This window comes from Neopelma chrysocephalum, unplaced genomic scaffold (assembly GCF_003984885.1).
Source record: "Neopelma chrysocephalum unplaced genomic scaffold, ASM398488v2 Primary Assembly neopelma1_366, whole genome shotgun sequence".
NCBI lineage: Eukaryota > Metazoa > Chordata > Aves > Passeriformes > Pipridae > Neopelma > Neopelma chrysocephalum.
In genome coordinates this window covers 438,368-465,362 of record NW_020898030.1, presented here as the reverse complement: position 1 = coordinate 465,362, position 26,995 = coordinate 438,368, and the positions used below count along the sequence as shown (strand labels likewise).

The window sequence follows — 26,995 nt, the reverse complement described above, 5'->3', positions numbered from 1 at the left end:
CGGGCACTCACGTATCTCGGTGCGGAGGGTTTAAAATAGCAAATCTCTGAGGCCACACAATAGCTTGGGCTTATATGGGCTCCTGGGGAGGAAGGGGGAGCGGCGGAGGGGGCCGGGGCCGCGGCTGCCGAAATAGCAGCTCACAAGTGTTGCATTCCTCGCTGGGCGCCGGGCACATTCCTCCCGGCGCTGCCCGCCCCGGGGTGGGCGCTGGAGCCCCCTTAAAGCCTCCTGCCCCCCCAAGAGCATTTCCCAGACACCCGCCGGCTTCCCCTCGGCTCCCCGGGACCTCCCGCGGCACAGGTAAGGCTGGGGCAGCCCGCTCCTGGTGTGGATGCTCAGTGGAAGGCAGCACTTACAGACCCAGAAGTGATTCGGCTCAGGGTTCATGATCCTCCCCAGCCCCTGGCTCTGGGCTGTGCTTTTGCCATGAAGGCATTCCCATGGAAAAAGCATCAGGACCATCTCCAGCCCGCTGTATTTGCAGTTTGTCCAATGCCTTTTGAACCACCCTGATGTGTGCCAAGGTGGCTGAGATGGATCTTGGCTGCCCTGGTTCTGGGGGAATCTCACAGATCCCTGATCCCTGTGTCTCTGGAGAGAACAGAAGGGATGTGATGCCTGGGGGAGGGTTAGGCCAGCCTGGCCCTGGCTTGCTGGCAGCCCGTGGGGTGGGATAGGGGTGGGATGCTCCTGGGCATGGTCTGATCCTGCCAGGCAGGACTGGAGCAGTGACATGACCCACACTGGAGAAACGGTGGGAAATGGGAGCTCCATGTCTGGGCAGCCTGGGGGAAGGGAGAGACCATGAACCACGGATTAACTCAGCCCCACAGGTGTGACCAGCCAGCCCTGAGCTGAAGGAGAGGGTGATTTTAAGGAGTGGGAGGAATATCTGGGTTGTTTAATACACAGCAAATTATATGAGATTTTTTGCAGTCAATAATATGTGCAATGTTTCCTCTTTAACTCTGTACTATATCTACTGGTTCTCCTAATTCTATCAAAACAGAATTTCAAGCTTTAATGGAAAAGTTTATCTGTTTCTGTGCAGAGGATGGATAAATACTCCCCAGAGCCACTTTTTTCTTGTGTACCCCCTTAACACTCCTGGGTTTGGTGCTGTTCCCTCTGCTCTGTGGGATCTAGTGATGTATGAGATAGGAGGGGGATGGAAATGTAGGAATAAACTTTCACGTGTTTGCACTGTCATGGCCAGGAGGGGCCCTCCACTCCCGTGTCATGAGAGGATGATATGAAGCCTTGTGCTTAGAGGCTTAGAGGCCACATAAAAGATTTGGCCAAACTTGAGGTTTCAGAACCATGCTGAGCTTGGGGGAAAAGCAGGACCACGAATTGATATTTGAGGGGAAGTGGAAATTGAGGGGATGGTGCTGGGGGGGTTGCTGAGGGCCAGGCCCCACATCCGTCAGAAGAAAGAGAACAGCAACGTCAGAAGCAGGAGGTGATCCCGAGGCAGACAGGGCCCAGTCCTGACTTCGTGTGTCTCCAAAAGCCCCTTGTGAGTCATTGCCCAGAAGTGAGATTTGACAACCCCTGGAGCTGTGGGTGTGCCCAGACACCCCTCCTGTAATGCCTTTCCCATGCCTGAGGAATCCAGCTCTGGATTCAGCATCTTGAATAAGCAACCCTGAAGCCTGTCCTACCCATCCTGGGTAATAAAATGCTCAACAGATGTAGCCAGGACCAGTTGTTCCCAGAGTCTGGGCAGCAGGAGAAGTGAAGCACTGTTGCTCTGGGAACAGGTGGTTTAGCACATGAAAGTTATTTCTAGAGCTGCTTTGCGTTGTCCTGAGGCATCTCAGCTCTGCTGAGGTCTGGCACGATCATGAGCAGTGCACAGGCTGGGCAGGGGATGGGGCTGATGCTCTGGGCTGCCCCAGGATGCCCAGGGATGCAGCTGGTCAGTGCAGACCTCACAGTGGAGTGTTGGGTGAAGGTTAGATGAGGTGGGACGATGAGCAAAGTCCTCCTGACCACAGCTGGGAGGGAAACAGATGTGCTGGGAACATAAGCATGGCCAATGCTGCAGAGTTTTTAGCCCTGTTGCTAAACCGGGCTGTGAAATATCCCTTTTAGCTGCCCTCAGGCCCAGAGCCAGCACCAGGGGAGAAATGCTCCTGCTGAGCCCAGGTTGCCTCTTTCCAGAGCACTTGGAGGGCTGGGCTGGGAGATCTCCCTGAGGCCTCGTGCTGTGCCTTGTGCAGGGCTGTAAATCCAAGATAACAGGTCGTCCCTGAAAGCTTCAACTGAGCTAATAGGAAACAAAACAAGCTGATCATTATAGTGGGGTGATTTTCCTGCCCCCTGAGCAAACACAGCCCCCTGAGAGGGCTGAGGAGAGGGGAGCTGTGCCCTGGACATGGCTCCTGACAGAGTTATCAGTGCTGCATGAGGCTGTGTCTAATCTCCTGCCTCCTATTTGAGGCGAGCTGTGATCCTGGGACAGGAGGGGAGGGGGGAGCCTTATCTCTGCTAAGATAACACTGTCACAGCCCAGCTGGGGACAGCTCCAAGCTCCAAGTCCTTTGGAGAGATGCAACATCTCTGTGCCCATGTCCCAGCGCTGGAGGACGGGCTGTGCTTGTCCTTATCTCAACTCCTAACCCTCACTTTTTCCAATCTGCCTTGAACTCTGCCAGATAACCAGGCATGTCGGACACTGAAGAGGTCACTGAAGAATGTGAGCAGTAAGTGGTGTGTTTTTAAACACACTTTCTTTCCCCCTATTCCCACTTTCCCAGAGTTGTAGTGTTGCTCAGAGGTGCCATTCAGAGGGCACTGGCTCTTGTCATCACCCCAGCACCCAGCATGAACCCCCCCAACCTGTGCCCACCTGCACCACTGCCCTGGCAGTGCCAGACCCCCAGCAATGAGGAGTTTTGGGTTAGGAGCTGTATCCACACACATGGATGGGACAAGGGATGGTTCATATATTAAAAAGGCTGCAGTGTAAATCAGTGAGATAGAGCTGGGAAAACCTGATGCCACCAGTCTGTTGCTGATGGGGTCCTGCTCCCACACCCAGACCATCAATCCCCAAGGCCCAAATTTGAGAGAAATTTTTGCTGGTGAGGGTTCCTGGGCCCTGAGGCTTGTTCTGGAGAGATGGGATTCAACATCTGCACTACACAGTTACAGGGATCAGTGTGAACACAGCTCCTGCTTCTCATCCACCAGCTGAAAAAGCAGATTTGCATCCTTCTCTTCTGTTTCAATGCCACGACAAACTCGAATGTGTCAGCAACCTGTCCCCTGGGTACACCTGAGGACAGGCTGTGCATCTTCCCCAAGGTCAGAGAAGGACTTTGGGGCAAAGGTGGGATGTGAGATGAGTGTTTCTGGGATTACAGGCCACGGTCACTCAATCTTCTCAAGCTGCAAACTGGTGGTGTGCTCTGACCACTGTCAAAGTGTCAGCCCTGCTGTCCACAGCCTGCAGAGTGACCTGGGTCTTGTCCCTGTCCCCATTGCCACCTCAAAGCCACCCACACAACAGTCCTTGCCCATTGCTACGAGAAAGGGGAGGCATCCTCGAGGAAATTCCAAGTTCCCCTCCCAATGGATCCACGTGCCCCGTTACAGCAGGTTGGTGTAACTCCAGATATTTGTGTTGTGCTTTGCAGGGAGCAGGAAGGTAAGAGGACGTGGAGCATCTGCAGCTGCCCCTGGAGCACCTGCAGCTGCCCTGAGGCCAAAAAGTGATCAGAGAAACTTCAATAACCTGCGTCTTCTTTCCCTTCTCTCTCTCCCGTGCCTGTGTGTGCTCTGTGAAGAGGAGTACGTAGAAGAAGGTAGGTGTTTACCTGCAAGGACCAAGAGACAAGTGCTGTGGGTTAATGTTTTGCTTAAGGGGATGTGGGGGTCAACTCCTTGGCTGCAATGGCCAAATCATGCCCAGGAAAGGCATGTTCGAGATTTCTCCACCTGAAACATCAGTAGGATCAAAACCAGACTGAATTTTCCCAGGATCTCTTTTGTCAGAGCGAACCCTTGACTAAAAACAGGGGTGGAAATGCTGGACACGGGTGTCGGCAGAGGTGTGAACCCAATAACCCAACAGGAGCTGGAACTTCAGCTGGATGTGTGTTAGTGATGCTCAACCACAAACCTCTGTCTGCCTCAGCTCGATGAAGACACAAACTCCCCTGTGCACGGAGCTGCTCTGGGGCACAGCTGAGCTGGGCTTTTGGGCTGGGCTGGGGAGCTGGGCTTTGCTGAGCCTCTTGCTGCTTCAGGGCACTGCCAGGCAAAACATCCTGAGCATTAAGAGCAAAAAGAGGCACAAAGGGGAAACCACTGCAGTGTTTTAGTCCTTGTCTAATGCACACCAGAGCTCCACAGCTTCATGGCCTCCAACTAACTCTGTGCTTATTCCTTTCCCTCCTCCCTGGCCCAGAAGAGGAAGAATGGATAGAGGAAGAAGACGGTAGTTATTGAACCTTTCTTTATTTCATCTCTCCACTCTTGCTGTGAATATGTCGTGGGTCATGTGTCTTTTGCCTCTCCCTGTCTAGGAAATGGTTTTCTTTCATTCTTCCACTTCTCTCTCTTGCTCCTTGCACTCTCCTCTCCTGCCGTGCTGTGCTGTGTGTGGATCTGCTCCTGTGTCTGTGGCTTCTCTCTTACATCTGCCGATCAAATGCACTCATGGTTTGCTCCCTTTACTTTCTTCTTTCTCTTTCCTTCTGTCTTGCTGTGGGACCACAAGTCTTCCCAAGCCCTGCGGGCCCCAGCATTGCTCTGACTCCAATGGAAGACTCTTGTGGGGACACTGCTCCCTCCAGTGGAAAAATGCTCCAACAGTGTCACAAATCAGATTGTGAAGGTGCCGAAGGCACGTTCTCTAGTGCCAGCCAGCCCTGGGCTTCGCTGGCTAGAGGAGAGTGATAGAAATCACTCCCCCCTTCCTGGGGTGTAAGGGAACGATAGCATGAGAGGGAAGGAGGGACAAGCCAGGAAGTGGCTATAAATCCTTTAATTTCATTAATTTATTTTTTTTTCCCTGCCTGAGGACAGAGCAGCCCTTGGGTAAAGTTTAGAGCAAAATCTTCTGCTTTCTGAGCCTCTGTTTCTCTCTCTTGTGGCTGCGTCTCCTCTGGTCTCTCTCAGTCAGCTCCGTGCCACAGTTGTCCCGACACCAGGATGTGCAGGGAGCCAGAGGGAACGGTGCTGTTGGACTCACACTGCCCCTTATCCCACAGGTCAGGAAGAACAGGGAGAGGAGGTGGAGGAGGTGACCAGTGAAACCAAGGCAGAAGGTGAGTGGTGGCTTTGCCAGCGTGGATTGGCAGGAGCCACGCTCTGCTCCAGTGCAGTGCCAGGCAGGGGCTGAGATGTCCCAGGATTTCCTGTGACAGGGGTCAGTAGAACAGAGGGGCAGCTCTCCCCCAGATCTGTGGTGTCCAGTGAGGGGAGTATCAAAGCCGAGATGCCCTTTCCTGATCTGCCTTGGCCCTGCAAACACGAAGATGTTTGTGTTTTCTGCTGGTTGCTGATCAGTTTGTGTCCAGCCCTCTGAAATAATGCCAAAAATGAGTCAAGCCAGTTCCATCATGGGGTCCCCACAGGTGGGGTTTCCAGAGCAGGGGTCATGCTCTGATGTCTCTCACCATCTAAAGAGCGCTGGTGTTCATGGGACAGCTTTGGAACATTTGGGGTGGCCTGATGTGTGACCCCATGCTGTTAGAGCTGGTTGAGGGGCTCAGATCTCAGCTATGTCCCCCCAGGTTTGAGTGCTGGGACCCCTCTGTGGTTGTCCTAATTCATATTCTCCCCATTTCTTTTAAAACAGAGCAAGAGGATGAAACAAAGGCATCAGGAGAAGGTAAAGCAGGAGCAGAGGAGAGATGGTTTTGGCCATTTCAGTCTTGACCCCAGTCCCTCAAGACACTGGGCCCTTGGAACAGTATTTTTGGTGTTGAATTAATTTCTGCCAAAGGGAGAGAATCTGTGGTAAACAGGGCAGAGCTGCCCTGGCCTTGTCCTGCAGCAGGGCAGGGGCAGCAGGATGGGTGGCTGTGTGCTGCCTAGGAAAGAAATTCACCCAAAATCAGAGAACCAGAGAATCACAAAATTATTTGGGTTGGAAAAGACCTTAAAGACCATCCTGTTCCAATCCCTGCCCTGGGCAGGGACACCTTCCACTAGACCAGGCTGCTCCAAACCCTGTCCAACCTGGCCATGAACACTTCCAGGGATGGGGCAGCCACAGCTTCTCTGGGCACCCTAGAAGGGTTGAAGTACAGTTTTGAAGTATAAAATACAAAAGGAGAGGGTGGCACTGCTGGTTTTTGGACAGTGCTCTCAGGGACATGGTGGGATTGTTGGGGTGTCCTGTGCAGGGCCAGGAGTTGGACTCGATGATCCTGATATTTCCCTTCCAGCTCAACGTATTCTATGATTCTATGGCTCTGTGTTTTCCACAGGTGGAGAGGGGGACAGAGAGCAGGAGCCTGGGGAAGGTGAAGTATCACCCTCATTCCTTTCACCTGTGTAAGGAGGCAGCAAAAACTGCTCTGCCCAGCCAGGAGCACCAAAGTATGTCTCGGGTTTTGGCACGTGGATGGACACCTCATTGCTGGAGGATGATCCACAGGGCAGCCTGTGCTGCTGGGAGGGAGGGGGAGCTCGGCTCAGGGTGGTGGGTTTGGGTCAATGTGTGAAGGAAATGCCTCTGTGACCCTGACCTTGTCTTTCTGTCCTGCTCCTGGGGACCTGCAGGTGAATCCAAGCCAAAACCCAAGTAAGTGTCAGAGTGTTTTTTCTGGGGAAAGGTCTGAGCTGGGAGCTGTGCCAGGGCAGAGGCTCCATGTGATGGGCTTAGCACCCTGATCCATAAAGGGCATGGGACAGTGAGGCCTCCAGAGCATGGAACCACAGTGGGACTGGGAGATGGAGAGAAAAAGGGAGAGAAGCAGACAGGTAAACATGGAGCATGAGGGGATCCTGAGAATGAAGTCTTTGGGCAGTTTTGAAGCATTTTTTGTGCTCCCTGGGAGAAGTTCAGTTGCCCTGTGGCCCTGTAGCTGGAAGAAAATCTGTGCACTCCAGCCTGGGATAGAGAGTCCATGGCACAGCCAGGGTCTGGCTTCTGCAGTGTGCTCCTGGCCACAGCATGAGTGCCAGCATCCCAGGGACAGAGCACCTGCCCGAAGGAGAGGGGCTGGGAACCACAGCCAGGAACCTGTGAGTCCTCATGGAGCCCCAGAATGCTGTGGTGTGGGAGGCAGATCTGTTCTCAGCCATCATCTCTCCATCCCTTTGTGTCTCTGCGTGCCCCTACTGAGCATCTCCTGCCCTCCCTCAAGCCCACAGAGAGGATGGTCTCCGTCTCCCTGTGCCAGGTCACACTGGAGCTCGTGGTTCCTCTGTGCCCTTTTGGGTGAGCAGTGGGTTGGCTGCCAGCCCCAGGGTGCTGGCAAAGGGTCGTGGCCACGTTGTCTGCGGCTTGCACAGTTATTCCAGCCATGTGGGAGCCTTGGAGTGCTTCCCGGGAATGCCACAGGTCTTCCTCCAAGGCTGTCCAGCTGGCAACTGCCAGCAAGAAGTATCACACTTCCCTGACCCACAACTGTGCTCACTCTTCACCCCTGGGGACTGCAAGGCTCAGGGAGGAGGGCTGGGTGGATCAGTGGATGGACGAAAGGCATCATCCTGCCCCAGATACCTGCTGTAGGCCCACCATCCTCCTGCTCACCTTCCACTGCAGGGTCTTCATGCCAAACCTGGTGCCTCCCAAAATCCCAGATGGCGAGAGGCTGGATTTTGACGTAAGTTGTCCCCTCAATTCCCACTCCCATGGGGTGATCCTCTCACGTTGCTCCCCTCACAGTGCCCGGCAGCTCCCCAGCTCCTGGAGGCTCCGCTCATGGGAGTGTTCCTGTTTCTATCCTGTGCAGGACATTCACCGCAAGCGCATGGAGAAGGACCTGAACGAACTGCAGGCCCTCATTGAAGCCCACTTTGAGAGCAGGAAGAAGGAGGAAGAGGAGCTCCTGTCCCTCAAGGACAGGATTGTACGTCTTCAGCCTTCCCCCTCCACCACTATAGCCACCCCCTCCCCTGTGGGCACATGGCCACCATCCTGCCCTCACAGTCCTGACAACAAGATCCCTGCAGGACAGAGCCTGAGATTTGAGCCAGATTTTGTACCTCAGTGCCAGGAATTATAGAATCATAGAATCTCCTGAGCTGGAAGACACCTACGACGACCACTGAAGTCGAATCCCTGGCCCTGCACAGGACACCCCAACAATCCCACCCTGTCCCTGAGAGTGTTGCCCAAATGCTCCTTGAGCTCTGGCAGCCTTGGGGCTGTGCCCACTGCCCTGGGGAGCCTGGGCAGTGCCCGGCCAGCCTCTGGGGGAAGAACCTTTTCCTGAGATACAACCTAAACCTCCCCTGACACAGCTCCAGCCATTCCCTCAGGTCCTGTCACTGGGAAGCCCCTTGGTCCCTCTGCTGCGGTGCCTCATGACGATGCACTTTGCTCGTGGTCACTGTCCACACATTCCCTTGGGAGATGTGGGAGCAGCAGATCCACCCTTGGGGCTCTCAGGGCTGTGAGAATCAGGGATCTGTCCACAGGGACAGAGAGGATGCAGATTCCCCGGGGTGTCCAAGCCAACGTCCTCTCCTTCTGCAGGAAAAGCGGCGAGCGGAGAGGGCGGAGCAGCAGCGGATCCGCAGCGAGAGGGAGAAGGAGCGCCAGGCCCGGATGGCCGTGAGTGTCCCTTGGGAACGGGGGGGCTCAGGATGGGCTGGGGGGCCCTGGGACCATGAGCTGTGTGCTGGGGGTAAGACAGCCCGTGATGTGCCCGTCCATCTGCTCCTGACCCACTCCTGACCTTGGCAGGAAGAAAGAGCCCGCAAAGAGGAAGAGGAGGCTCGGAAGAGGGCTGAGGAGGAGGACAGGAAGAAGAAAGCTCTCTCCAACATGCTGCATTTTGGAGGCTACATGCAGAAGGTGTGTAATCCTACCCCAGGCGGTGCCAGTGAAGCTGCTGGTGCTCCTGGGAAGGGCTTCACCACGGGCTGACCTCACCCAGTATTGATAGACTGTGGTTTCTAAAAGCAGAAGTCAGGTCACCGTTTTTGGGTCACAGCAGAGGTTACAGGGCCAAAGTGAGCTCAGAGCTGCTGTGAGCTCAGCTCTGCTGTGCAGATGCTGGCCAGGGCAGCTCCAGCCTTGCCTCAGGGACAGGGATGGGGATGGAAACAGAGGTGCCTTGTCCACTATTGCCAAAATTTCCTTAAAGACCTCATGTGCTTCTGGAACCCCAAAAGCTGAGGGTCTTGGTGGCAAAACTTTGGATGGAGTAGAGCAAAGGCTGGGCAGATTTCCTATTTCCTTTCCTCCAATGAACTGATGGTTTCCTCAGTCAGAGAAAAAGGGTGGGAAGAAGCAAACAGAGCGGGAAAAGAAGAAGAAGATTCTCAGTGAACGGCGGAAGCCCCTGAACATCGACCACCTCAGTGAAGACAAGCTGAGGTGAGCACAGGCTGCAGGAGAGATGTCCAGGGTAGGAGCTCAGTGTTGGGTCTCACCTCCTGGGGCAGGATCCTGGGTTGCAGAGGGATGTCTGTAGCACGATCCTGGCTGTGAAGGGATGTCTGTGGCAGGATCCCAGACTGGGAAGGGATGTCTGGGGCTGGATCCCATTCTTGGAAGGAATGTCTGGGGCTTGCAGCCCAGACAAGAGGGTGATGGCACAGATGGCACAGATGGAGATGGGCTCTGACACCCCTCTGGGGACATGGCTCCATGGCTCTGCCGGGTCACCACAGCCAGGCTGCGGCTGGTGGCACCAGCCATCAGAGGGAGCCAGGCTCACACACGTGGGACATGTGTGTCCCAAGGGAGCCAGGCTCACACACGTGGGACATGTGTGTCCCAAGGGAGCCAGGCTCACATGGGTGGGACATATGTCCTGAGGGACCCACTCTCACATGTGTGTGACCTGCATGTCCCCATATGCACCGACCTCCACCGTGGCTCTGGTCCATGTGTGGGACTGGCATCACCACCTGGGTAACACATTCCTGTCTGGACAAGCAGCCTCCATCCCCTGCACTGAGCTCCCTGGGAGCCATGTCCCTTTCCTGCACTGTCATCAGCTGGCTCTTCCCACAGGGAGAAGGCCAAGGAGCTGTGGCAAAACATCCGTGACCTGGAGGCTGAGAAATTTGACCTGCAGGAAAAATTCAAGCGGCAGAAATATGAGGTGAGCCACCAGGTCCTCTGTGACTTGTTCACCCTCCGTGTTCCTGGCTGCTCCTTCTGCTCCCCATCTGGGAGACGAGGTGGGTTGTCCAACTGGCCTCCCAGCTCCTGCTTGGCACTGCAAGAGGCTTCCTGCTCTGCTGCACAGCACAGCCCTGTTCAAGGCCAGGTTGGATGGGGCCTGGAGCAACCTGGTCTAGTAGAAGATGTCCCTGCCCATGGCAGGGGGTGGGATGAGATGAGCTTTAAGGTTCCTTCCAACTCAAACCATTCTGGGATTCTGTTATTCTAAACCCCACACAAGAACTGCTGGGAAAAAATAGAGCAGTGATGCATCTTCAGCTCGACCCTTGTCCCCAGCCAGGCGTGGGGCATCTTGCCAGACCTCATCATCCACCTGCGTTTTTTCTTGCAGATCAACGTACTCCGAAACCGTGTCAGTGACCACCAGAAAGTGTAAGTCCCTGGGCAGGCTACACCTCCCTTTTGAACATCTCCTGTCCTTCCAGCTCCCTGTGGTCCTGTCCCTCTGTATCTCCCCACTCTCTCGCACCCTCGCTGAGCCACCTCCTCTTCCTCCCACCCCTGCCTCTGCTCCTACTGGTGCCCAGTGTTCACAGACCTGCAGGTCTGGCCCAGAGATATCAGTCTCTGCTCTTCTGCTCCCACTGACAGACCCCCATGACTTACTAACACCACCAGCTTCCCCCTGTCCCAGAGACCCTGGCTGGGGATGGGCTCTGGGGAGACCCCACCTCTGCATGGGGAGCCTTGTGTCCTGTGAGGTCCTTCCAGCAACTCCCATCCCTGCAAGGGCTCTGCCCAGCATCCCAGGAAAGTGCTGGAGATCCCAGCTGCTCTAGGAGGGGAAATCTCATGGGCTATGGGAGCTGTGCAGCCCTGCAAGGGCAGGGGAGCCCGTCCCCATGTCCACATTCCCTGCACATGACTGGGGGACCCTTTGTAGGAGGGTGGAAGAGGGTGTTTAACCCCCACTCCCAGGAGCACCATGCTGCTCTCACATCCCCATCCCAACCCTTCTGTCTCACATGGGAGATGCTCAGCCCACCCCGTGTCAGGTGCAGCATCTCCCACCCACTTACACCAGCCCTCTCTTCTCTTCTGCCCCAACACGGCCTGTTCCTGCAGCAAAGGGTGAGTACAGGTGTTTCTGAGCATTGTGTGTCTCCCACTGCACGTGTGCTGCATGGACACTGGGACAGCAGGGAAGCAGCAGGGCTGAGGGACAAGGCAATGCCAAGAATTGGCAGCCAAAGCCAGAAATGCCCTTCACTTTCCACCCAAGTCTCCTCCTCCTCCTCCTCCTTCTCCTCTCTGCTGACTTGTGCCCGAAGCAGTGCCTGTCCCCCTAAGCTGGTTAAGGAGAGTGATGTGGTGGGTCCTGAAGGATTCTGCAGGAATCCCTCTGCAGCCAGAGATCCAACTCATCAGTTCTTCTCCAAAGGATCCTTAGATGGGGAGGGAATTGGGGCTCCTTAGAAACGCCTGGCAAATGCATGAGCTTGTTCCTACAGAGCCCCAAAACACTTGACTCAGGTCCCAGGGTTTTACCTGGGGCCACTGAAGCCCTTCACCCCCGTAGGGCAGTGAACATCAGTCGGAGGTATCTCACTCCTTTGCAGGACTGCTGACAGCACCCACCTCACCCCTCCTGTCATGATCACTAATGCCCTACTGCACGTGCTTTTCTGCTTCCCTTCCAGGTCAAAGGGTGCCCGTGGGAAGACCATGGTGGGCGGCAGGTGGAAATAGCTGAATCAGGAGGCACAAGAGGCTGAGCCACAGGGAGGGGCATTGCCTTAGGGCTGCACCACGTGCCCACCTGCCCTTCCACTGCATGAGGCCCTGGCTCATGCACAGGGCGGGCTGGGGGGGCAGATGCTTCACCAGGTGCCATTTCTCATCTCCACATCCCCAGCTGGTGTTGTGTCTGTAAATAAAGAGAGCAGTGAGGGGGTGTGGGTGTTGTCTCTATCCCGACGCTCTGAGCCCAGAGGGAACAGGCACAGGACAGTCTCAGCAGAGCTCAACATAACCAGCACGGTTGCACACCTGCTCCAACCACCCAGGACCTCCTGAATAACATTACCACAGAATATTCTGAGTTGGAAGGGACCCACAAGGATCATCAAGTCCAGCTCTTGAGTGAATGGCCCATATGGGGATCGAATCCACAGTCCTGGAGTTATTAGCACTTTAGTTCCTGCTTTTGCTGTACCTGAGCTCCTCTCTGGTCATCTCTCTCTCCCACAGTGCCTTGTGGGGGCACTGCTCCCAAGTCTCTTGGTCCATGGAATAGTCACAAACTCACCCTCCAGGCCATTCTTATTCCTATTTCCGCTACTTGTTACAGGGCCCAGACCAACTGGGTTTGCCTCCTCTGCATGTTTCTGACAACATCCAGTGAAGCCTTGAGATAAGTCACTGTGGAGAGGCCATTTATCTGTGCCTTAGGGGTGTAGATCTCTTCCATCTGGCTGTGGGCATCTCTGTAGCACGTTCACACGTGCAGTGCCCGAAGTGGCACATATCTGGATAACCCCAAATGCTCCTGGTGGATCTGGACTGTAAGCCAGCTGAAGACACCAGCCTTGCCTGCCCATCTCACAGGGCAAACTGGCCCATGGTGTTGATAAACAGCATTCATTAAGCATTTCCCAGAGCAGTGAGGAGGGGAGGGATGCACAGGGTGGTGGATCTTCAAAGGCTTCTTGTCCCTTGGCAAGATATTTTGTCTCCCCCCTTGCTGGGGCTGCCTGTCCTCCCCTTCCCCTCCCCAGTGATATGGGGCTATCCTGCAGGTTGAGCTCCTGTTGGAGGATGATTTATTTTGCCTAATTCAACACAACCATCAGGTTTTGGGGAACAAGGCTCTGGGAGGCCTCACACTCGGTGAGGCAGCAAATGGAGAACAACCAGCTCCCTGTTGCCCACTTCCTCAGAAATGGGGTGTGAAGGGCTGAGCGTGATCCCTTACTGGGACAGAAGGGGAGAGCTGGGGAGGGTGGCAGTGCTGGGACATGAAATGTCCGGAGGGTGGCTGAGTGATGGTCCAGCAAGTGACATTTCCACCCTGCCTGACACACGGCAACAGGAGAGAGGAGCACTCGGGACAGACAGCGGCGTCTGGTTTGGAAAGAAAACATCTCATTTTCCCAGGCTCGGAAGGTCCATTCCCCAAACTTTTCCGGCAGGTAAAGGCTGGTGCCGGTGCCCGGTGCCGCACAGCGGCACTGCAGCCGCTCTGCCCGTCCCTGCGGGGCTGGCAGCGCCCAGGGCGGGGGCACCCGGGCACTCCCTGCTTCCCACAGCGCTGCCTGTCTCGGCAGCTCCTGGCTCCTCTCCAGCCCTGCTCCCTGCGCGCCGGGGCCGAAACCTGCGCGCTCCCTCCCCGCCCGGCACCTCCCGCCCGGTGCGGTGGCACAGCCGTGCCAGCGCCGCTGAGTCAGCGCCCAGCCCCGACACCGACCCTCCCCTGCGCCCCCTCCCTCCCGTGCCCGTGGATTCCCACCCTGAGCGGGCACGGCAGAGCGTGGGCAGGGCGCAGCGATCCTCTGGGACGCGGCAGAGCACGCTGGGGGCTTCCCCGGGGTCTTCCAGGTGCTGGCATCGCCCCCAGCGTTGCGTGGGCTGTGTGACGATGGCACTGGTGCAGTGGGTTGTGCCAGGGATCGCTGGAGCGTGGCTCGGGTGCTGTGTGCTGGGGAGCAGCTCTGCTTTGTCACCCCTCCTCGGGGTCTGCAGCTTTCTCCCGAGGGGCAGCACCGGTCCCTGCTCTCTGTGATCAGCGACAGGACCCGAGGGAACGGCTGAAGCTGTGTTAGGGGAGGGTTGGGCTGGATATTAGAAAAAGGTTCTTCCCTCAAAGGTTGGTTGGGCACTGACCAGGCTCCCCAGGGTAGTGGTCACAGCACCAAGGCTGCCAGAGCTCAAGAAGTGTTTGGACAGTGCTCTCAGGCACGTGGTGAGATTGTTGGGGTGTCCTGTGCAGGGCCAGGAATTGGACTCAATGATCCCTGTGGGTCCCTTCCAACTCAGGATATTCTGTGATTTTATGATCCTGTGATCCAGTCCAACCTGCCTGGTCAAGCAGGGTCCCCATGAGATGTTGGGGGAAGCAATGCTCCAACAGGCACAACACTCCCCACTGCAGGATGGGGGACCTGAGTCCTTTAGGGCTGGAGAGGGGGTGCAGCACAGGATAATGCATCCCCACACTCCTAAACCCATGGTGGGTCGTGGGTGGCACACAGGGTCCCCCACTGCCCAGGCACAGCCCACCATGGGGTCTGTGTTTTGGGTGACATCCAGGGTGTCCAGGGCAGCACAGCTCTGTGGAGCACAGAGTGGGTGGTACTGGATGCCAACCCTGTGGGCACTGCCCATCCTTGGAAGTGTGCTGTGGGATTCACCACTCCCACCATCCATGAACTCAGACACATGGTGGCCACACCACACTGATCCACTGTCCCCAGGTAAAGTAGGGGGTGCCCAGCCTCCAGCTCAAGATAAGGCCAAACACCAGCAAAAGAATTGTAGAAAATGAAGCAGTACAACCCCTGATTTCTTGCAGGTCAGGGCCAACAACAACCTGTAGTTTAAAAGACTGAAAAAAGATGTAAATGCTGAATTTTGAAACACCTTCCAGACGTGGAGCTCTCACTTTCAGAGTTCCCAGCCATCATGTTGCTGTGCCATGGCCCTCCCCAGCACACTCCCTGCAGGCCAGGCCCATTTGTGCAAGTACCTGACGTTTGCAAGTTTCTTATGATTATTTTTAAATGCCTTATAAAACACCAAGTTTCGTGGAATGCCTTAGCCCCGTAAAGCACTGCCCATAGCAACTCATTCATAGGTATCAATTAATGGCCTTTAATTGGTTGAAGTCAGCCGTGGTTTCTGCTGATTCCACAGCTGTGTTAAGTCATCAATGAAGTCTTTAATGCACCGCAAATATGGTTTAACATCCACACAATGACCCACGTCCACGAGACAAGTCCCGCTGACACAGCACCCAACGATGATCTGGGATGGAAAGGAAGAGGCTTTGGCTGCTGTCTGGAAGTAGCATTTTACTGGCACTTAGTGGAAGGAAAAGAAGCTTCCTGGTGATGTCTGAATCACTGTGTTTGCATGTGCTCTCATGCCTCGGTTTCAGTGCAAGGCCCAAGTGTAAACTCTGCTCCTTGGTGCAGGGCAGCCACCACTGGCAGAGCACGGAGGGGTTGAGTCATAACAGGAGCTGGGATCTGCCCTTTGCCCAGCATTGGATCCATAAGGTACATGACTGGTAGAGGTGGTGCCTGCCCTGGTGTGGAGCTGAGCACCAAAGCTGCAGTGATGCTGCAGAGGTGGCTCTGGCAGTCCCAGGCCAAGAGACAGCACAGATCTAGGGAGGTTTGGAGCACTGGAGGGAATTGGTCCCCAGTTGCACAGATCCTGACCCATCTCCCCTCCCGAAGGCACTTGGAGACCAGGCTCACCCCAGTTTAGCTGCAGCAAACAGTGAGCTGTGAGAAAAGAGCCAGAGCCTCTAGCAGCATCTGTCTTGGTATCACCTCTGACAAACCCCTCAGAGCCAGGTCTCAGAGCCCACGTTCACAGTTCTGAGGCCAAATATCACCAGAGCATTCCTGCCTCTGCTACTGCCTGACACAGCCCTGCTGCCCAGGGAGGAAGGGGGCTGGGAGCTCCCTTGCATACACACACATGTGCAGAGTCCCAGACACGTGCACAGGCACAGACAGTCACAGGTACCTCCATGCACACCCACACAGAGCTCCCAGAGCCAGACACCTCCAGAGGAAGGTGGAACAGCAGCGGTGGGTACAGAGCAGTTGTGCCCCTGGCACCCCCAAGGCACTGCTGGTGGCTGGGCTGTCCCAGGACAGGGGTGGCCAGGGACAGGGGATGTGTTTTAGGGTGTCATTCATTTCCAGTCACCTGAGCCTGTGCTGGGCAGGGGAAGCTGAGGGCTCGGGAGCTGTGCTGAGCTGGCCCAGGGGAGCACTGGGCAAGATGTGTCAGAGATGCAGGTGGGGGAGGCTGGTATGGAGGGGATGTGGATGCAATGCTGAGTTTTAGTTTTATTCCCTCTGATCCTCTCAGGTTCCAAGCCTGTTGATGGCCAAAGACCCCTCCATGAGTACATTTAATGAAGGATGTGATTTGGTTCACAAAGCCCTGTCACCTCTGCCAAGTGCAATGTCCTGCACGCTGTACTCTGCCTCCATGAACCCCCACACAGCATGTGCCCTGTCCCACATGAGCTCCAATTTGGGTCTGTTGGAATCTGAAAGAGATGGAAATGCCCAGGTGTGAACTCTCAGGCTTTGCCTTTAGACCCCGCATGACCCAAGCCTGGAAAAATCCTCATTACCCTGCAAGTCCCTTTGTATTTCCCGTGGGAAATAAATATACAAGAAGCTGGGCTGCTGCAGATGACTGAAGTGCATCACCAGACCCAGGAGTGCCTGACCCGTGCCCTGAGATGCCACCACACCTCCCTCATCCCTGCCTGCTCTCTGCTCCCAGCTCATGCTGCTGCAGCCTGACCCTGCTGAGCAGCTCAGCACTTGCACAAACTAGAGGGAGGTTTTGTCCAGTTTGCCTGAGAGGCTGAGCCTTAAACAATAAACAGGGAAGAAGGGAAAAGCAGCAGAGGAAGGCAGTGCATCTCTTATCTAACAGCTCAGAGGTTACAGCACCTGCTGGTGAGGTGGAAGATTCAAGTTCCTGTCCTTGTCTGATACGAGCAAGGCTTTGAGGTCTGGGTTTTAACCTCTGCTGAGCTGCAGCACTGAGTCCTGCCTTTGTGTGATGCTGGTTTACCAGAGAATCCCAGAATGGTTTGGGTTGGAAGGGACCTTAAAGTTCATCCAGTCCCACCCCCTGTTGTGGTCAGAGACACCTTTCACTATCCCTGGTTGCTCCAAGCCCCGTCCAACCTGGCCTTGGACACTTCCAGGGATGGGGCAGCCACAGCTTCTCTGGACAACCTGTGCCAGGGCCTCCCCACCCTCACAGGGAAGAATTTCTTCCTAACATCCAACCTAAATCTCTCCTCTTTTAGTTCCCCCTTGTCCTGTCACTATCTGCCCATGTAAAAAGTAGCTCTTCCTCTCTTTTATAAGCCCCCTTAAAGTATCAAAAGATCACAGAGAGGTCTCCCCTTTGTACCTCAAGTTTATGAAGCTACACAGCCGTGTTAGACTGTGGCACAGACAATACTGAAATGGCTTTGTGGCCTGTGCTCTCCTGGTTTGGGAAGTGCTGTGAGCCACTCTCAACTTTTATCTGCACCTGTAAACAAACACAGTTGTGGCTTGGCAGAGTACCTCTGATATCATGACAAAGAGGGAACACTTTGATCCAGGGAAACACTTTGATCTCTCACTGTGAATCAGATGCTGTTGATTAGCTGCAAAATTTGGGATAGCAATTACCAGAAGTTTTCCTGTGGTGTGGCACTGCCTGTGCCACATGGCCTGTCCTGTATTAGCTGTGTGCCAGGCCACACCTCAGAAGAAAATTGACAGGACATGAAATTCAAGAGATATGAAATTCGATTGAATATAAAATTCAACTAAGTTATGCCATTCTCAAATTCTCAAATTTTTGGACCAATATATTCCGGAAAAAAGAACATTTGGCTTTGAGAGGTTTTCCGCCTCAGGGTTTTCACCCAGGCCACTGTTTCAAGCACTTTGATGTGATTACAATCAGCAGCATCCTGGAAAAGACTAGGAAGCATTTCTGAGTGCTGGAAGAGGTGCTCAAAGGCCCTTGAGGAGGACAGGTCTCCTCCCCTGGGCTGAGCATCTCAGGGATCTCCCCATCACCCCCTGGCTGCCTAGAGCTCATCCTCCACAGCTGACAAGTTGGGTTGGCTGCACCAAGGTCTCCACGGGGAAGAAGGCACAGCATGGAGATCTCACCATTACTGGGCTCCAGATCTTCCCACAGGATCCCTGGATACCATCAGCCCAAGACCTGCCACCTCTCCAGATGCATGGAGTAAATCAGCCACAGTAGGTCCAGACTCATCCCAGCTCCCAATGACTCTTAGCAGATGGCCTGAATTCAATTCCAGGTCTCTCCTGGCAGTGGGTAGAGATAAATATCTCCAGAGCATGGTTCAGTGTTGTGTGACGTGGCAGGGCAGAAGCAGGATGGGGTCCTGGCTGGAAGGAGCACGCTGAGGTAGGATGAGAACCAGCTCTGGTTGTTTGCCCGATGGGGCAATTAGCTCTGTATGTTCCTAAGCCCTGTGATTAACTGCAGCCATCCAAACACCTTCATTGAGAAGGATGAGCAACTGAAAGATTGTGGAAATTGTTGGCATTTCTTGGCGGCTGCAGAAAGATCCCAATTGCAGTTCGAAGGTCCTTGGGCTACGGGCAGGACAACCTACAGATAAACAACTTGGAAGGAAGAACTTCTCTTTTAGGAAGGAGGAAAAGTGATCCAAAAATCCCCAGAGCTTCTGCCCATGAACCAGGTGAGGAACCAATTGGGAGGGATCATTGTCTGCTCCAAGTCCCAGCTGTGGGTGGCTCCATGCAGGTGGGATACAACACAAATACCATCCCCATGATGGTTCTGGCCCTCAGAGGCACAGAACTCCTCCACAGATTCCAGACCCCAGTGTCCTGAGATGGATATTTTGGCAACCTGGCCCTGTGCTCTGTGGAAAAGCATTTGGCCCAGAAGATCTGCCTCAAGATATGAGGGTTACAGCTACAGAAAAGTTCCTCTGAGGCACCTGAATCTTCAGTGGAAGTTGCAGCTTAGAACTGGGCTTCCTAACACCGTAGACACCAGAGAGGAGCAACAAGTGCTTCATGGCAGGGTCCTCAGCAGCCTGCACATTGGGTGGGATGGATGCCCATGCTCCAGCCACGAGGTTCTGTGTTGAAATAGAGCCCCTCTGGGACTGAGGTGTTGTGAGATGGGGCCTGGCATCCCTCAAGGTGTCCTGGAATTTGGCGTCTCCCTTGGAGAGGCACCTGCCCTCGAAGAAGCCCCATGGTTGCATTTCCTCCCCAGCAGTCCCATTTCCTCCCCAGCAGTTCCCCACAACCTGAAATTTGCTGAGGATCTGGGAAAACTGGTTTTAATATGGGCTGTCATTTAGAGGTTCTTCCTCAGAGGCAGTCCAGAGATGTTTCCTGCTGGAAACACATGCAGTTAGGCAGGAGTGTTCCAGACAAAATTATTGGCCTGAAATCCCTAAATTCTTCTGAAGGGCTGGGTCTCTGACTTCATTTACCCATAGAAAAAACCCCAGTGTTCCCATCTCTATTTTGCCCAAGTAAATGTGACCTATATTCCCCAAAAGAAAGGACCTGCAAGAGAAGTAACATTGTTGTGGAATCTCAAGAATTTGCCCAAAGCAAGGAACAAGAGAGCTGGGACTTCAACACAGCTCCTCAAGCTGGAGACACAGCTCCAAGGCCAGGTTCACAGCACAAAAGGTTATGGTAAAGGAAAGTTAATCCTCCACTAAAGGACACTGGTAAAGTGTTTTCATTTTGAATTAATGGTTTTGGGAAAGGGCTGTTTGCAAACAAAGCTTTCCCATGTGGGGTGGGATGAGCCCAGGCTTTGTGGAGCTGTGCAGGGACTGTTAATTCAGCAGTTTCATCTTGCCTGCAGATTAAAAGAAGGAAGCCACACAGTTGGTTTTGGGGCATTCCTGTCAAGGTGTTGCTCTTTTGAAATTGGTGGGGCTTCTCCTGGGCTGGGTCCATCCCTCCGTGCTGCTCATCCCCCTGGAACGTGGATTGGGGCGACCAGTTGGGCCAGTAAACAGACCTTCCTCCAAAATGAGTTTTTACTGAAAACTCGCAAAGAGCTGTTGCAAGCAGATTGACTCACATGGTTTCTCAGCTCTTAGTCATGAGCTTCTGCTCTGGACAGTTAATTACTTTGTTCTTGTGGAGCTCTTTGAAGATGCAAAGCAGGCCGGGAAAGTGAAATGTTATTAGCTCATTATCTGCAATCTTTTTATTTTTTTTTTTTGTCACAGTGAAGTCCAGGCTCAGCCTAAAAACCCAATTGTCCACGTGCCCAGCTCTGTCCTTATTCCAGGGCAGCTCTGTGACAAGGCTCAGTGACTCTTTAAACTAAAGCTCCCCAACACCAGCCAGGCAGAACAGGATGGTTTAGCATCACTGCCCAGGTACTCAGCAGCAACTCTAGGATTTAGCCTTACCCTGACAGAACTATTGAAAATTTGGAATTTGGACAATTAATTTCAGTCTTCTTCCTACTCGTTTTCACTTGGATGCAAAAAGGGAGAATGAAGCCAGTAGATTTTTTTCATAATTTATGCCCTGATGTGCTGATCGGGGGGTATTTGGGGTCAAGTTCAGCATCTGAGAAGTTAAGTCTTTACAGAGAGGAGTAAAATTAAGCAGCTCAGAAAATTATGAATGAGATGAATTAGCATCTGTCTGCACAAAGCAGCTCGTGTGTGTGTGCTGACATTCAAAGAGAATATTAACAGTATTATTGTTGTGTCTGCAAAGGGAAGCTGTGGAGTGCAGCAGCTCCAACAGCTCCATCTGCATAGCTGGTCACTAATGGTGCATCAGGAAATTTGGTAATCTCACCACAGGCACTTCCAAAGCCAGAGGGATGTGGGGCTGCTGGAAGGAAATGTGTCCTCACAATTGGGGGCTTCAGCTCTTCCAGCCCAGTTTCAACCGCCTCCCATGCAAAACTGAGCCTCTTGTTGAATTCTAGACCATCCCTGAGCATAATATCCACCTGTTTCTTAGGGAAAGATGGCATGTGGGCTGCCCTGGTCAGGCTGCAGACCTCCAGCCTGAGCCTCCAGCTTGACCTGAACGTGCTCCAGCAAAGCCACAAGCACTAATTCTGTGGGAAAAGGCCGGGCTGAGCCATGAGCATCATCCTTCAGGCACGTGGAAGTACCTGAGCACACACACACACAGGGGAGAGAAGATCTTCCATGACACAAATGTAAATTAAATACCTAACTGCTTCCGCTGGGTGCTCACTTCCAGACTGCAGGTTTCACCTGATAACATCTCCCCACCCCGAGCAACCAGACTTCTGGTGCTCACCTTCTCCAAGAGTCTGTGTTATGAGTTGGGTTTCCTTGTGTTGCTGGAGAAGAGGAGACTGAGGGGAGACCTCAGTGCAGTGACAACTTCCTCGAGAGGGGCAGAGGAGGGGCAGGGACTGAGCTCTGCTGTGTGACCAGGGACAGGACCCAAGGAACGGCTGGAGCTGTGTCAGGGCAGGCTCAGGTTGGATCTCAGGCAAAGGTTCTTCCTCCAGAGGGTGGTTGGGCACCAAACAGGCTGCCAGAGCTCCAGCAGGGTTTGGATGATCCTCTGGGGCACATGGTGGGACTCTTGGGGATGGGCCTGTGCAGGGCTGAGGGTTGGACTTGATGATCCTTGTGGGTCCCTTCCAACTCAGCATATCCTGGGATTCTGTGACACAAATGATGAATTCATATTATCCCTCGATACCATAATGAATTCATGGTATTCCTTGTTTGGGGAGTAAGATGTCTCATTTTCATTGCCTTTTGTGGCTACTGGCACCATTTATACAATTTCCAGCTCTCATTTCACTGGTGGGTCACAGCACCACCAAAAAAGGTGAGGGTGCACAAACAGATGAAGCTTCCTTTGCCACCCAACCCTTCTTTGCCTTGCTGTATGTCTGACCAGAGACAGTGAAAGCAGCCACAAATTGCAAAGAAAATCCAGTTAGAAGGGTTTCCATCCAAAGATGAGCACAATGAACCAGACTCAGAACATGAGTCACAGCACCCAGCTATTTACAGTGAAGTCCTCTTAATCCTCTCCATAAAGATACATTACCCTCCAGCACATGGGCGGTGCTCAGCATGTCAAGCTTTTCTCTGAAGGCTTTTGCCTGCAAATAAAAGAAAGCAAATGTCCTGGGCAGCTTAATGACTCCAGGAAGAGGGTTTTTCGGAGAAGTGGTGATGTCAAGACAAAGGTTGGCAGCTCTGTACTGGTGGGTGCCCCTCAGGCACAGCAAGAAGCTGCAGGAGCATTGCAAAGCTGCTGTGGTTTCACCTTCTTTGTTGGTCTGACACCAGTTTCATGCTCGTGTCAGAAGGACATGAGATGTGTTGTTTGCTGTCCCGTTCTGCCAGGGTAGAGCTGCTCTGACATCCTGGAAAGGAGATTGTTCAACACGGCGTTAGAGTGGGTGTTTCTGTGTCTGTGCTCTCCCAGAAGATGAAGGGTGAGGTCCAGGCCACCCAGCTACACCTGAGCACCACCTGTCTTAATCTGCACTTCCTTAATCAGCAGTGGAAACACAAAACTATTAATTTTCCCCTCCTTCCACCTTTGCTTGACGATGGGGTGAACCTCGTGCTGGGCAGACTATTCCTTTCCACTAGCCAGGCAGGGAACCCAGAGCAACTATCTTAGACTTCAGTCTCTAATTTTAAGCTGCCCAAGTGAAAAGCAATTGATTCTTAGAGATTCCTTCTAACAGGGAAGGAGAAATAAAGGTCAGGGATGTAGGAAAAGCTTTTTAGAGGTGGTTATTTAGCTCAGTTTATGGAGAGCTGGTATTGGCAGAGAGGAAGCTGTTCTGCCAGCCCTGCAAAGCCCTGCAGATGGGAAGGCAGGTACTTGTGGGCAAATGCCCATGGCCAGAGGGGAGGGGGTGGTAGATCCTTTCCCTCCACGCTGCTGGCAGCCCTGGCACAGCTGCCCTGCACTGCACCACCACTGCTACCACTGCTGGCAGATTTATTACGCTTGGAGACCTCCAAGACAGCTTTAAAAACATGGAATCATAGATTGGCTTGGGTTGGAAGGGACCTTTAAGATCAACCAGTTCCAACCCCCTGCCATGGGCAGGGACACCTTCCACCAGACCAGGTTGCTCCAGGCAGGTATCTGGGGGTATCACAGAGCACCTGAAGTTACGGGAGAAGTTTTCTGCCAGGATTTTTGGGAAGGACAATGAGCTCTCAGGGATGCTTGAGCTGCTCAGGACCCAGGCAGGCATCCCATGCTAATGGCCCGGGACACTCAAAACCAGCAGAAGGGCCAAAATATGCACCTATAAGTGAGATAAACTCACTCCTTGCTAAGCTAAAATGTTGAAGGAGAAGAGGAGAAGGTAGAGAGACTATGGAGGATGGAGCCTTAGACAAAGACCATCATGGTGCCAGCACTGGTGTCTCTCTTGCACCCAGCTTCTCTGCCTTCTGTGGTCCCAGAGGAGGGTGACAGGGTGGTGGCAACAGTCTGGACAGTGGAATCTCACACTCCTGGTCATCCTGGGAAGGAGGAGCAGCCCAGTGGCACATCCATAAACATGGACAGAAATAGCTGCAGTGCTCTTGCATGGGGATTGTCCCTGCAACATCTTCCCAAATGAAACCTGAAGACACCAACTACTTTGGCCTGGCTCCTCCTCAGGGTTTGGTTTCAGGTTGTGCCACACTGGTGCTCCTGTGGTGAGCAGTCCAGCTTTGCACTGGAGGGCATGGAGGTGCTGCCCTTGAATCACTCCCAGGAAGGCTGCATTTCCCTTTGGATAGTTTATGGAAGGTGCCTGTGGCTCTGCTGCTGCCAGATCACACTCATAATTCCATCCTTGGCACAGCCCTGGGGCTGCATGACCCTGCACGTGTCCCCCTGCCATGACTTGCTCCTGTCTGCCCAGCTCAGCTGTAGGTGAAAATGGTCCATCCCTCTTCCAAACCCCAGGAGATGTGTGGGACAAAGCCCCAGCCTTGGTTTCTGGGGATTGCACAGCCTGTTGGTGCTGGCATTTCCCCCTGCAGGGATGTGGTCCATGGCATGAGGACACAGCTGGTGGAGACTCATGGAGAAGGTATTCCCACATCCCATGCTCTTGGCTCTTTCAGCACTGGGCTCTGTTTGACCCCTCCCAGGGCAATGCCAAGCAGTCAGCTCCCTGCCCATGAGTATTCTCATGCTCATCCCATCCCTTTCCTGCCTGCTGGAGCCCTGACAGTCACTGTCAGTCCGTCTCTGTCTCAATTGTTGGAGGAAAAGCTCTTCCATCCACCCTCCTCACCCACCATCTGCCCCGCTGGCTAATTTGGGGCTCAGCCTCACCCCTGGTTTAACTGCAGTGCCTGGGGATGGGTCTGGGGGCCCCGTGGGTAGGAATCACCCTCTCATGTTCTGCCTTTTTCTGGATGCCTCTCCACGGGCTCTGGTTCCTCCTGTTGCCAGCAAGGTGGGGCTCTGACTCACCTGCAGCTGAGTCTGGCCGTGCGCGGGACGTGCTGCTGTTCCCACGGTGGCTGAGCCCTGCAGTGATGTTGCTGCTTCACCCAGGAGCTTGTGGCTGGAAGGCTTCAGGGGCAGGAAGGCCATGGGTGTGGAATTTGCTCCGTGTACCAAGGGAGTCATCACTTCCAACGGCATAAACACTCCTGGAGCCATCTCCTCCTTCTCCCCTTTCTCCCAGCTCCTTAACCTCTCTGCTTCGGTGCATCCTGCAGGAAATAATTCCTATGTTGCTTCTGGGCTGCCCTTGGGAAAAAAAAAATAAAAAGTATTTGGGATAGGCACAGCCAGTTTCTCACTGCACAGACAAGAATGAGAGAAGCCATTTAGGGGATGTGCCGCTGCCTGGGAAATCCAGAGTCTGCCTGAAATCCTGCCAATGACCCTGCCCCAATCCTTTCCAAAGTCTTCCCCCCTCCTGAATGTGTCTCCTCCCATGAAAAGAAACAAGAATCAGTTTTCATCCTGGGTAAAACATGCTAAAGAAAAGCTAAGGGTGGAACTCAAAGGCACTCAGATAATCTCCAATTTTTTTCCTTTACATTTTTTGAACAATTCTTTCAGCCCCGCTGACGTGAGATGATTTTCCTGTTCTGCCAGGAGAGATCCTTGTTGACTGAAGCAGGAGTTACCTGTACTGTGAGATAAAGAGGCTTCCTGGGGAAAGAACAGAAAACATAAGGAAGAAAGCAATAAGATGCATAAAGCAAATTTCTGGTACCCTTCATCGTACAGCACCAGTCTGGGGCATCTCCCAGACTGAAACTTGGCCTCGGGACCCAAAAGCAGTTACAGTTATTGCCTGAGCTCAGATCTGTTGGGAAAGATCCTGCAGTGCACTTGTAAGGCTTTTTTGTGCAGAGAAGTGCCAGGGAAAGGCAGAAGGAACTCTTGTTCTCAGGGAAACTATTTGGGTTTTGCAGTGCCAGGAATTTCCAATAGATTTATGACCTTCAAAAATTTCTACCTGCTTTTTTTCCCATCGCATTCCCTTGGGAAGCCAGACACGTGTCTGCAATGAGGGGGTTATTCACTGCTGCCCAGGCTGGGGGTATTTTGGCTGTTTTTCTCCTCATTTGCAGAAGTGTAGCCAAGGCAGGTCTCCTGCAGGCTCTGTACCCATGTATGACAGTGTCAAGGTCTGGAGAAGCAGAAGCAGTGCTCAGATCTGGCCACCTCTCAGCTTTGGGGCACCTGAGATCTCACCCAAGACCTGAAATATTGACCAAAGCGTTAACTGGGACCAGATCTGCTACCTAAAAATGACTGTCAGCAATCCCACTCTCCCAATGACACTCCCTAGTACCCTGGAAAGTTTCCTGCAGTGCTCTTCCTTGGTCATCAGCTGGGATGAGGAGGCTGGGAACACCAGGGATCTCATTTCTGCTCCAGGGATCTCATTCCTGCCACCACGGAGGGTGGTGCAGGAGGGGGGCAACAGGGAGGGAATGACATGAAAACCTCTTGTCAAAGCCTTTTCTGCATGAAATTATCAAGTTGCAGAGAGCTGTGATGGGAGTTGGAGCTAGAAAAGCACTCGTGGGGTTCAGCTGGGGCTCAGCAGTGGATGCCACATCCTGACAAACTGCACACAGTTTACTTTAGCTGGGAAATGTTGCTCTGGTTTGTCACTATTCCATTCATCCTAATGGAGAAGATGCTGTCAAGGTTCAGGTGGAGCTGCAACGTTTTCCTGCATCCCAGCAGTGCAAAGTGGACACCTCCTGGTGTTGGATGGAAGGGATATGGTCCTGCTCTTGGGATGCCTTATGGGTGTCCCTGAAAAGGCTTTCCTGAGACAAAGCCAAGCTTAGAAAGCACCAAGAAAGGGACCAAGTCCAAGCTTGGATATGTAACAACTTCCCTGCTCGGGGAGATTCAATCTGCAAGGATTGTAACTGTGGGGAAGATACAAATGAGGGTTGTATGATAGAGGAGCACAAAGCCCTGCACGTTCCAGGGCAGGTAACGAGGGAATGAGTCACTGTGCCTCACACAGGACTCATCCTGACCAGGCCCCTGGGGCAGAGGTGCCCTGGGGTGTGGGTTCATGAGGGCTGGGGCAGCTCTGGGCTGTGGGTGCCATGTACATCCCAGAATCCAAGGATATGCTGAGTTGGGAGGGACCCACAAGGATCATCGAGTCCAACCCTCAGCCCTGCACAGGCCCATCCCAAGAGTCCCACCCTGTGCCCCAGAGGATCAGCCAAACCCTCCTGGAGCTCTGGCAGCCTTGGGGCTGTGCCCACTGCCCTGGGGAGCCTGGGCAGTGCCCAACCAGCCTCTGGGGGAAGAACCTTTGCCTGAGATCCAACCTGACCCTGCCCTGACACAGCTCCAGCCATTCCCTGGCTGCTGTCCCTGGTCCCCCCAGAGCAGAGCTCAGTCCCTGCCCCTCCTCTGCCCCTCCTGAGGAAGCTGTAACTGCAGT

The 26,995-nt window shown here is 53.7% G+C and overlaps 1 protein-coding gene across 2 annotated transcripts; it reads left to right on the top strand.

Moving 5' to 3' along the window:
* Nucleotides 1–221: 221 nt before the first annotated feature.
* On the top strand, nucleotides 222–12,052 carry TNNT2 (troponin T2, cardiac type). Of its 2 annotated transcripts, XM_027706248.1 has the most exons (18): nucleotides 222–303; nucleotides 2,664–2,711; nucleotides 3,648–3,658; nucleotides 3,798–3,815; nucleotides 4,421–4,450; nucleotides 5,226–5,282; nucleotides 5,816–5,848; nucleotides 6,450–6,485; nucleotides 6,745–6,766; nucleotides 7,733–7,793; nucleotides 7,923–8,039; nucleotides 8,669–8,746; nucleotides 8,879–8,989; nucleotides 9,405–9,514; nucleotides 10,157–10,247; nucleotides 10,662–10,702; nucleotides 11,396–11,401; nucleotides 11,971–12,052. In XM_027706248.1, the coding sequence occupies exons 2-18, from the start codon at nucleotides 2,674–2,676 to the stop codon at nucleotides 12,017–12,019; spliced, it is 909 nt and encodes a 302-aa protein (XP_027562049.1). In that variant the 5' UTR covers nucleotides 222–303; nucleotides 2,664–2,673; the 3' UTR covers nucleotides 12,020–12,052. The 2 variants fall into 2 exon arrangements, with proteins under 2 accessions (XP_027562049.1, XP_027562048.1); XM_027706247.1 differs by lacking the exon at nucleotides 4,421–4,450.
* Nucleotides 12,053–26,995: the final 14,943 nt, after the last annotated feature.

Excerpts from the sequence above, each read along its gene's own strand:
- TNNT2 (XM_027706248.1), top strand. The coding sequence starts at position 2,674 with ATGTCGGACACTGAAGAGGTCACTGAAGAATGTGAGCA. Across the intron at positions 4,451-5,225 it reads ATGGATAGAGGAAGAAGACG|GTCAGGAAGAACAGGGAGAG; the intron begins GTAGTTATTGAA and ends CTTATCCCACAG. Across the intron at positions 10,248-10,661 it reads TCAAGCGGCAGAAATATGAG|ATCAACGTACTCCGAAACCG; the intron begins GTGAGCCACCAG and ends TTTTTCTTGCAG.